The 12024-nt window shown below is 37.9% G+C and overlaps 1 protein-coding gene across 4 annotated transcripts in view; it reads right to left on the reverse strand.

Annotated features, from left to right (window-relative positions):
* Window positions 1–2739: 2739 nt before the first annotated feature.
* Window positions 2740–12024, reverse strand: part of FAM126A (family with sequence similarity 126 member A) — a 35790-nt gene continuing 26505 nt past the window's right edge. The window contains exons 10-12 of one of the 4 annotated variants that reach the window (XM_019616462.2): window positions 11715–11874; window positions 6027–6241; window positions 4975–5094 (exon numbers count right to left, since the gene is read on the reverse strand). In XM_019616462.2, coding sequence (XP_019472007.1) covers window positions 5080–5094; window positions 6027–6241; window positions 11715–11874 — 390 coding nt within the window. In that variant the 3' untranslated portion in view covers window positions 4975–5079. Of the gene's footprint in view, window positions 5095–5946; window positions 6242–8655; window positions 11040–11714; window positions 11875–12024 lie in introns of those variants that run through there. The other 3 variants (XM_010712765.3, XM_010712763.3, XM_031553931.1) reach the window with 3 other exon arrangements.

Raw genomic sequence — 12024 nt, forward strand, 5'->3', positions numbered from 1 at the left:
CTGAAAAAGGAACCTAAGCACTACTTCTGTACTGTCAGAGCTGGGGAAGTGATACACCTTCTGGCTGAGCAGCACAAGAAACACCACACCACTTGTAGAGCCAGTTGCATTGGCTCCCCTTCCAGGCTTTTACAAACATCATTCTCAAGAGACTTGTTACAACTGACCTCCAGGATTGCTGGTGCTTCAAACACAGAAATAGTGAGAACTGCTGAATACAAGATCTAAAGAAGATACAGAGCAGTTGTGTATCAAAATGCTGCTATATTAAGGTTATCACAGAGCTGCCCAAACAGTACCACAGCAGTGACAAGGATGGCCGTGTTTCTGGCTACAACTCACCTGCTTGCAGGCATCTGAGGGTCAGCACTTCTCAGCCAGGTGGGTTGGACAGGGTGACTTGCCTGCTTCCATAGAGCCCATGCTCTGTGCAGGATACCTGGTTGGCATGTTGAAAGTAATGAAGACAACCTTACCAGGGCTTCTACACACATATAATGAAAAAGCTCAATATATTACAGTGTACTTCAACAAAGCCTATAGAAACAAAAAAAACGATTTTTCCTGCTGTATTAAGTATTTATGAAAGCATGCAACTTCAAAATCCACCAGTTTATTTTACTGGCCAAAGTATTAAACACCAAACAAAACAAGTCTTTAGTTGATACAACAGGAATGTAAATTTTCTTGTACAATTCAGAAAACACTGTAAGGTTAAAACCTTTACTAAAAATTGCTAAAGCAAAACATCACTCAGCAAACCAAAAACTGAGGAAGTGTGGCACATTCAGACTCAGACTCTCAGGTTAAGAAGCATCCAGCTACAGTCATCCTGCTGGCTGCAGTGGACACTGTGAAATGTGCACATCTAATTTGCTGTTTTAGAATTACAGAATTATACGGAATTATATATAGATATATATGCAGCAATGTAAGCCTCAAACACTGAGAAAAGTTGTCAAATAATTCAGCTAGAAATTTCTAAAATCCTCATAGACCACAGACCTACTGAGAAGGGTGGCAACAAGTTGTGTATTTTTATACTCATCAAGTCTGTCGGGTATTCAAGACAATTCAGTGGCACTTTACTCCCTTCAGAAAACCCATTGCAGCTCCAGATCAAGTGGTTGGAGGCCATACAATTTTTGCATCAGTGCTATAGATTTTCTAAACAAAAACAATTCTACTCAGCTTTTTTAAGAGTTTTGAAAATGTTGCTGTTCAAAGTTGTCATTGGAAACAGTTTCCTCTGATTCAAAACAATGAGGTCAGTTGTAAATGTCAGCATTCAACAACTTCTGTCATTATAATTTGAGATGATTCACTCCTACATAACATTTTTTTCCTGCAGAATGTTGCAACTACGTATGACATTTGGGGTGCATTCATCAGAACTACCTACAACCGGGTAGACTACAATATGGAACGATAGAATATCCCGAAAATAGGAAAAAAACTGCTTCTTTAGTATAGGGGGAAAAAAAAAAAAAGAGAACTGCTTCTTTAGTATATTTTTCTTTCGTTAGTCTAAAATGATCAGATAGTGCTCAAAAACCCAAGGCTTTCAATATTTCAGAAGTAACAAGAAAGAAGTAATAGCTCTGTTTCTGGTCCCACCTTCCCTTCAATTCTGCGTTGGAAGCAGTACAGAACATCTTCTGGAACACACTGCAGACATTCAGACAACTAACAGTTCTGCTTTCCTTCCCCCACTGCTTTTTTGCATACTTTTGAAGAAAGGAAAGCAGCACAGCTGGAAGTTATATTATTTTCATCAGTAAAAAAATTGTTGAGACTCTCTCAGCATCAAGGAGTGATGTCTGTTCACTAAGACACGCTTATTGCCTATGTCACCCCAGAGACTTAAGCATACATACTTACAAAGACACACACGTATGGAAGCAGCAGCCTCTGGTACCACGAAACTTTCCCTTCGTTTTCTAAAGGAAGCATGAAGACTCACGTAATCCTGGTTGTACCAACGTGAGTTTCTGTTTCAGGTTCAAGTGAGACCACAGTTAGAATCATTATTTGTATAAAATAAAAGGATAAACTAACTTTACTGACTTAACAGCATCCCAATCATGTTATGTATTTACACTCGATGGCATTTTAGATGCTTCAGAACTGGCATGACTTGCTGCTGAGGTGGCTGCATCTCCCAAATATAAGGGATGCCTTTGACACAAACACCCAGTTTGAAGCACTATCTACTCTGACAGTAATTAGAACAGTCATGAATTAAATGAACCCAAACCAAAAGAATTACATGGTAGTTCTAGATCCTCAGTGCTAACTCATAATTAGTGCAGTCACATTTGCCGATTGCAATTTTATCCACCTATTCTAGTTTTTATTTCAATTCTAGTTACTGTGTTTCCATGATATTGTTAAGTCCAAGAACCCCACAAGAGGAAATCAGGTGGCAGCTGGGAGTTCTGCAGGTTATCTTTCATCATATCCAACACAAATGTCAAGGAAAGGAAGAACTCTACATTCAGTATGTGTTGTGCAGTTCTCCAGCTGCCTGAAAAGCCCTTCTTCTGCCTCGTTCTATTGTTACATTTATGTTAGTCCAGACATACTGGTCAATGTGAAACAAACACATTAGTATCGAATGTGTATTTCAACACAGTCTGGTAAAACAAAACAAAACAAAACAAAATAAAACAAAAAAAAACCCACCCCAGTAACACTACAGGCAAATTTCCTGCTGTAAGAAGTATTTACAAAAGCATATAATTTCAAAAACTACCAGTTTATTTTACTGGCCAAGGTATTAAACATTAAACAAGACAAGTGTGTAGTTTGTACAACAGGAATGTAAATTTTCATTACAATTCAAAAGACATTTCACTGTGAGAAGGTGAAATACTACATTGCTAAAACAAAACAGTGTCATTCAGTGAACTGAAGAGCATGAGAAAGCGTGGTACATTCATTTACACTCAGACTCAGCTGAAGACAAACATCCATAGACTGCTGCAGCTACTTCAACAAGTTGAAGGAACATTATGAAATGTGCACGACTAGTTTGCTGTCTTAGAAGTAGAATCATACAACTAACCCCCTATCAGTTACGTCTTCTCATCTCTTTTCATTAATTAATCAACTATAAACCTGAATAACATTAGCTGCTTGTGCTTCAGTTTAAGTTAAAAAGGGACACCGACATTCATCTCTAGGCAGATGTCTACCAGAATGTTAATGTTAGTGCTTGGGTCTGTTCTGAGGTCCTCCTACGTCCTTGACAACGAAGGATCACTAGCTGCAGAAATCAGGACTGCTGGGAATTACCAGCCATTAGATCATCACCCTGATTCCACACGCACCATGATTTGCTGTCTATCAGATCATCACTGCCACTGATTTTTTGCTTCTCCAAATTTCCACATAAACCATTTTAATGTTTACTTTAATTAAAGCCTGAAGCTTATAAAAATTGGTATCGAACAAGGTCACCATACAGGTCAGGTAACTTAGAACATGTTACACTTTGACAATTTCTAACTAGAAAAATAATAGATACAAAACACTAGCAATTACATTGCTAGTTATATTTACATTGTAATTTCCCTTTGTGCTTGCAAGTTTCCGAAAGTACACATCCTTTGGTACTATTAGTCTCAAGTAACAAGTTCATGGTAATTGCAGTTACACTCCTGAATTGTTTGATTCAGTGCAAAGGGTTCATACCTTATTTTCTACATGATACCTCCACATAAGCTCATCTCTTCCTCATAAGTAATACAAATACCGATGACAGCAACTTTTCCATGAGAAGTTTCGTGCTCAACATCTAAGAAACTGAAAGGAGTCAGTCACACTTGTCTGAAAAGTGGCTATTGCAGTCGGTGGTAAGAACTGCCATCCACAAGTACTGCTACCTTGTGACATTTGGCCAGTTTCAAAGATTCACATATAAAACAAAATGCACCTTTACCTCAGATACTTGTAGGCGTACAGAAGTATGAACATTGCAGTGTATACTAACAAAAACCACCATAACATCAAACACTAACTGATGCTTCTAGTTTTAACCTTACATATAAGTATACCTTCCTCGTAACTCACAGAAGAGCACTTATATTCTTACAGTGCCATTCCAAAATGTTATACTCATGCTGCAAGGCTCCTCTTAAAAGAGATGCTTGCAGTTTTATGTATGCTAAGCAGTAGTGAATAGTAGAATCTGGGATAGAGGATCTCTCCGTTCCCAAATAGTGCATTTGTAAAAAGCCAGACATCTTGGTCAGTAGCTAAACAAACAATATTTGTTAATTTGGTAAAGATGCAAACTGCATGAAGTCATAAACAATTGGAGGATAAATGCAGGATGTCAGAGAGGAACTTTCCAACCTATTTGAAGCTGATGCAGAATAATTAGAACTCTATTTACCACTACTGTCAAACGTGAGCAGAATAAGAATTTACAGGTTTGAGATTTAAGAAAGTAACACAGGACGTATTAGGAGCTTAAGGTACAGTACCAATATCTGCATAAAACCCCATATTTCGTTTTGCCAGTGTAATGATATCAATCTGTTGACAAAGTTATGCTAATACTGGGAGGTCGCTGTTGATTAGGTTGTTTGCTTAATACTGGGAGGTCTGTTCTTTCTGTTCCATAGATAAGTTTTTCCTCCTGGAGACTGCAAGCTGAGAACCTATTTGCCTCTGTACCAGATACACCTCCACGATTATTCACAACTGTGACACCACTGACCTGTTCAAAGGATTTACTAAACACAGTCGTGGTAGTTCTGGCCAAACTATGGCTACCAGGTTTAGGCAGGGACTGGCTTGTTGTCAGTGTCAGTCTCTTCAAAGAGACAAGCTCTAGGTTCTCACTCAGGGCTCTCTGAGTTTGCTTTCGTGACAAGTGTTCTCTACAGGTTTCTCCTTCTTTTTCTCTTCCTGCAGCTTTGCTTCCTCCAGATCTTCGTTGGCTCTTCCCTAAAAGGTTCTTACTGCTCGTGTTGCTGCTGTTAGACAAGGCAGACTGACTTGTGCTAGAAGCAGCCCTAGAGTAAAACCCTTCATCAGTTTCAGATACTTCTATCAGTTCTTCTTCAATTCCTAAATCTGTATTTCCTGTGTGGTAGAAAAAAGAAGAAAAAAAAAAAATTAACATTTGCCTTTCTCACATCTATTGACTTTATGCATTACTAGACTTTGATATTTACAAGCGTGAAGCCATAAAGCAACAGCACAGAGAGTAGAAGACCAGAACTTACCTATTACATTTTGTAATCAAGAATCATTAGGATATAAAATTCCAGCAAATAATGCTGCATTAACTAGATCAAAAAGCATGCCTAAAATTTCATTCTGTAGTGATTTTGATTTAAAAAAAAAAGCAGTATTGTTAATTCATGCAGATTAGAAACAGATTAGAAAATACCACACAAAAGTGCAAATCTCATTTTGAGCAAGTGCTCCAATACAAGTTTTTGCAAAGCTCAGTAATTATAAATGATCTGTGATCAATGCCCCAGAAAACCCAGTATGGCAGCTGTTCATTCAGCAACCCAAGAGTGCTTTAGTACTGAAAGGTCACATTCTGCACTATAGGTTTCGTGGCATGAGCTGGAAACTCATGCACAATGGAACATGAAATCTGCAGTATACCACAACAAGTGGAATTTGGAATATTTTAGGTATATAGGGAGATAATTTTCACTTCCATTTTGATCGATTCTTCATAATGTTCATCACTGGATTTTGTAAATCCAACAAATATGTTTAGGATATTCAAAGAAATGTTGAGTCTCACAGTGTACAGTCTCCAGATTAAAAATATCTGCTTGTAAGTATGTTGTCATTGTCCGTGGCACAGACAAAGCTGTGTGCAGTACATGCATTTGTGTTATTACACATGCAATATATTAACTGCATACTTCAATTCTTCAAACATGCAGCAGTGATCCTTTCAATCAGTGGTACCTTAGAGTGCAGCTACAAGTGGTCTGCTAAAACTGCACTCTGCCAGATGAGTTTATTCCATCCTCCATCATTTTTCTTACAGATTTTTGCCTCCTGATTTCTGGCATGCATTTGCTGTCAGTTCTAGGATCTGTAGCTGTTTCCTGTACTCCCTGTATATGCTGAGCATCATTCTCTGCTAGTGCTCTGCTCTTTTCCCCATTCCCGGTTTTCTCTCCAGACACATTTGTGACACTAATTTCAGGTATGATAAAGTTGCCAATTTCAGTAGCATCATTACCATTCTCTGCTTGTTCTAGAATTAAAGATGGATAAGAAAAAAAAAAAAAGACAAAAATGATGCCTGAAACAAAACATGGAACAAAAAACAACAGAAACAGATGATTAAAGCATTATGAATTAAAGCAGATGTTCACACATTAACCTCTTGTTAATCAGCAACATTAGTGAGTATGAAATTATCTTCTTAAATAGTGAGAGTCTATCTACCAGTGATCACCCACATACTGGGAAGTCTCACATTCAACATTTCAGTTTTGAAACACTATTTTATCTGGAGGAGATCCTCCCCCTGCTCCCACCCTGAGGATCCCTGTGCAGGCACAGTGCATTCCCAGGCAGCTGCAGCCCTTGGCTCTCTGCTAACACTGTTGCTGTCTGCACTCACCACAGAAGAAGTCAGCCCCAGACAAAGAAAGATATTCAGACAGGGATGGACATCACCATCCCTCAATTAAGAAGCTATCCCTGCTTTTACCTGTCATCATTTGTTAACGTGATTCTTTCTAACTGACTAGTCAGCTACTTAAGGAAGTGTTCATTTAACAAGTTGCACTAGCCAATGCAAATGGAATTAATAGCTGCTGTCTTTAGCCACTAATTTCTTAATATCTGTCAAGAAACAAATTAAAAGTTGCAATTACACTTCCTACCAAGAGGCCATCCCTTCCACAGAGTACTTTTATCATCAGTAACACAGTAACAGTTGCATCTGAGCACTATGAACTGCAGCTATATTAGAATACCATTATATACAGCACTTTTTCTTGAAACGCAGGAGTGGAAAATTAGTGAGGAGACCACCACTCACTGGCTTCAATGGCCTCACTACACAGGGGTGGGGTAGCTGTGCCTCTCCTACAGCAAATCTCCAAACCAGTTCCTCTTCCCCTGTCAGTGCTACTGGAGCACTTCAGCAGAGCTACTTCCCCGGATCCACTGAACTCCACGTGCACAAGTCTATTCCAGAAACTTCATTTACAGCTGGGAAACCAGGCTGAGGAGAGGGCAGAACAGAGCCTGCAGTCAGTCCCTTCCCCACTAAGAGCAGAAAAGCATTAACAAACAGCTGCTCCGGAGAACGGAGATTCAGAATGCACCAAGTCCACAGCATAGCAGAGGCTGGAGGAAAAGAGGAAGAACTTCCTACATCACACATTTGGTGATAATAGCAATAATTAATTATTGTGGTTTAGTGATGTGCATCTCTAAATGTAATACCCCATTGTGTACCAACACTTTACCCATTGCTGCTGCATTCCCACAGCTGTGTCACCACTACAGTAAGGAACTGAAAAAAATAGGTCTTAGCATAATCATGTTTAATCTTCCAGTTAAGTTCTCTTAACTATTTTCTGATAAAGGGGAATATACCTTTCTGTGTTTAACACTGAACTACAGGAGGAAACTAATGAAAAATAGACTGTTAACATTATAGTACCCACTGTCCTGTGGCAGCAACACAATCCATGTCCCCATCAGCAGCACTCCATACTTCTACCTTAATTATTTATACATACATACATATGTATATATATGTATATTTAAGAACACCTAAAACAAACCTTCAGCATCATAGTATTTGGCTTTTGTAGATAATACTGCTTCAAGCTGGACAACACCGTAGGTCTATCCTTTGAAGAAGAGATCTCAATATCCCATGCACAAGGCAACGTAACAAAAGAGAAAAAGTGCAAAACTGGCAAAACTGGTCTTACAGACAAAACTGGACAGTTACACCGATTTGAAAGCTAACAGAGATATGCTGTAGCATTTGTAGGAAAATGCATTTGAGTTATGCTTTCTGAAGTTTTTGAGTAGAACAAACAACCTTAACATTTGCATTTCACGATTACCAGCTGCTAAGGACTAATAAAAATGGTTTCAACTGTAGTCCACCTTACTGCTACAATTGCCTTTATCACTTACATCTTGTGTAATGAAACTGCCCACTGGAATGAAACTCAGTTTTAATCATCACAGGCTCGAGCTGCATTTCCTGCATAATAACATCAGCATTTTGAATTATGCACAGGAGTATCAAGCTCCTTTCTCCCCAAATCAGCATTCATTCCAGAACCCCCTCCCCAAAAAAGTTGTAATTATTTCAGGTATTAATAATGTTTCAAAATAAATAAAATAAAGGGAAATTCTCTCCATAGAGATTCAAAGACTGACGTTTCTCCTATGCCTTGTGTACAACCTCAAAGTCAATTCTTGCAGTTGGAAAAATTAGCTTGACTTTATTCTCCAGTCAACATCTTTGCTTTTGTTACATATTCCACTGTCATCTGCTCAGCTCCATTTACTCAGTCTGTCCCATCATAGCATGCCTTACATGCACACAAGTTTTTCCCAACAGCTCTTTGTGGGGAAGTTGGAGAGATCTCAGATTTAGATTACTAAGAAAAGCATTGCTAGCAGATGCCGTTTTTTTTTTTTTTTGCCCTAGCTTCTGTAAATAACTTTTCAGTGTTTATAAAGGTACATAAACTGCTTGATTTCTCTGCTCTACCTCTACTTGTGAATGGAAACATGGATGCCACTCAAACGTTGTTGTTTTTTTTTTTTTAAACACTAACACGGAGGCATGAAAAACTACCATTAGATCAAATTCCCTTTAAGCTGTATGATTCAAGTCAAGCCAACCCAATGCAGTAGCTCCAAGTAATCTGTTGGTAAGTGGTGGCTGAAATCAATTAGCTCTAAATCCTGTTCATGAGTAATGGGTCCATTTTGCAAATGACTTTTGCAATTACTACCTCTGTCAGAAACCCAAATCAAGGATAACAACTTGATTTAAAAACAAAAGTCCTTCTCAGTAACAAGAATTACAATCTTGTTAAGTATCATAACAAATTTAAAAATTAAGTTGATCTTTTCCCAAGAGACTTCAATTTACAGTTCTAACAGAAGCTAGCAAGACCCAGTGTCCCAAAACTTCAGAAATAAACTGTTATTTTTAATAAAATAACAATATAAACAACCCGCATGCTTCTCAATCAGAAATGTGATCAGCTGAGATTCTTTTGTTTTTTATTCTATACAAATAGACAGATCTAAAATTGCTGCCCTTGCAGCCCAAGAGATACTTTGCTTTGTGAGTTCTCATGGTCCACATCACGCATAAGAAACTACCTCTCAGCTGCCTCCCCTAGCTTCAAAATCTATTTGTGTAACCCACTTTGTATTGAAATACAAAAGTAAAATCTCTGAATTGATCCTTTCCTTCTCTCTGTGGCAGAGCAGTGGGTCAGGAGGTACAAGGTTTGCCGGCTTATTTCTTCCTGCTCCAGTATTCATTTTAATTCAAACAAGCATCTGTAAGCACAAGCCTCATTATTCACCTACCCTGAAGATCTATTCCACATCTTTCATAGGGGATTGTGGGACACTGAGTTTTATGAGGAACTGTGAAATCTGAAGACATTTTGTTCTGATTTTAAAGGCCTCTGTTCCAGTCATAAACAACAGGTTTTCTTGTTTTGTTTTAGAATTTTCTAATGAAGTTTCTGAGTAGCCTGGCTCAAGTGCTACATACTTGAAATACCTGCCATATAAACCAAAAAGATTTTGCTGATCAGTCAGAAATACAGTCCTTCTTTAAGCCCGGTACCACTAGACCAATACAAAGTTTTTTCAATAACCCAAATAGAATGATGACAAGAGTTTGTTAGTGGAAATCCTCGGTGCTCCTTGATCTTCAGTCCTTGTCCTAAATACTCACTACTTCTCACTTCTGTCATATTAACTAGAGTATCACTGTTTATCTTTTGCTGCTCTCTTCCCCCCATTTCTACAAATCCTACTTATATTCTTATTTCCCTTCCACCTTACTGCCATCGGTTGCAGTGAACACTTGTCCCACCATTGGTTCTTGACTTTCTCTCAGTATTGGCCCTCCAAGAAGAAATATTTGTAAAAACTTTCACATTCTTGTATTTGCTGAAAAAGTTGGATTCCCATGAGGATAATTTTATATTTCATTTTCTTCTGTAAATGCAAGAGCAAAGGAAACTGTTTTAATACTTCCAACTCTTCTGAATGAGTAAACACTCAGTATCCCTGATCTGCGTTCCCATTTACCACTTGAAAATAATAGCAAAACTGCCAAGCTTTAGAGGACATCTGCATTTAGAAGCCATTATTATACAGTATCCCGACTCCAGGTCAATATTCCCTCCTCAAAAATTTTAAGCAGGCAGAAAGGAAAATAAGCAATAATGGCTAAAATGTTCCTTAGCAGTCTTGAAATCTCAGAAACGACTTACGCTCTTACTACTGAACCACACTCATATCAAAGACATTAATGTTCTGCTCCTCGTCTTTGCCTACCAGTTTAAGTTAATAAATCAAGCATGTTATTGAAATGAAAAGAACTTTAACTATTTTAACTTCCTTTGCCCTTCCTCACATTCAAAAGCTTACTACTGGAACTAATATCAGCATGTATCATCACTGTTCAGAAATCGTTATTGTTATTTTTAAACCCTCTTTTATCAGAATATTTATAATCTTCAACAGCTACCTGAAATATCCCTGTGTGGTGCATTGTTGTTTTTGGTTTTTTTTTTTTCCAGTAACACAGATCTTTGCAATATTTTTTTGAACTGAACTTTATATATACTACAAAAAAGTTCATATAGCACACATCATATAGAAGTCATCGTAATACTGTTTTAAAGTCTTTATTCAGCCTATTAAAAGAACACTTATCTACACTGACTCCTCCCTTTCATCAGAATTACAAACACAGCACAGCAAGTCGCTGGAAGTTTTGATCCCTTGTTCAGCAGCTCTTCCCCCACCTGAATCTGGTAGAGAAAGTGGAATACATTGATTGTCCTTTTGCAGTATATTAAGCACCATTTTTTTCTACTCCTCAGCACTGACCTGTGCTTCACTTTGTTGAAGCCCTTATACTACTTCACCTCAAAAGTAATAATTTACCTCTTCAAGCCTTAAATATTGTTTTTATTTAGATAACTTAAAACAAATGAGGCACTGTAGCATATTTATTAAATATTTGCTTTGCTTCAAATATCATACACTACTTTTCAGAAGAGAACAAGAACATAAGTCTTTTGAAAGAATCAAAAATGTTGTACAGCAGCCTTTAACAAAAAGGTGTTTCATTAAAAGAAAAAAAAAAAAACAGGATTGAGGAAATAGAGAATATACTTTCTGATCCACTAAGTTTCTCATTTACCAGTTATCAAACTACCAGCCACTTGCTTATCAGCAGCAGCAGAATAGCACCAATGTCCAACTGTGACATGTTTCATCTAGTATATAGCATCTTCGCACTGTTCCACACCCACGTTAATAATGTACGTTTAAAAGAAATCATATAATTTTAAGAATAAATGTACAGTGTCAGTTCACTAAAGGCATTCTCGTTAACAGTGACAAGCACAAAGACAAAACCCTCAATATTCTTTTAAACAGGTTTAAGAAGCTAAGAAACCATTGTAAATTGTGCCTCTTACCGTGTCTTTTCCATCTGTGCCCTCGGATAGACATGCTAGTCACAGCATTTCTTGATATCCTGGATGAAGTAGGTGTAATTTCAACCTGAATGCATTTTGTACCTTCTTTACTAGACTTCATGGCACCCTGAGGCAGTGAAGCTTTTATTGCATTAGCAACCTAGAGCAAGGAAAAATGCAGTTAAAGCTTGTATCAGGAATGGTGTGGTGAGCAGGACTAGGGAAGTCATCCTGCCCCTGTACTCGGCACTAGTGAGGCCTCATCTCGAGTACTAGGCTCAGTTTTGGGCACCTCAATACAAAAAGGACA

This window comes from Meleagris gallopavo, chromosome 6, assembly GCF_000146605.3.
Source record: "Meleagris gallopavo isolate NT-WF06-2002-E0010 breed Aviagen turkey brand Nicholas breeding stock chromosome 6, Turkey_5.1, whole genome shotgun sequence".
Classification (NCBI taxonomy): domain Eukaryota; kingdom Metazoa; phylum Chordata; class Aves; order Galliformes; family Phasianidae; genus Meleagris; species Meleagris gallopavo.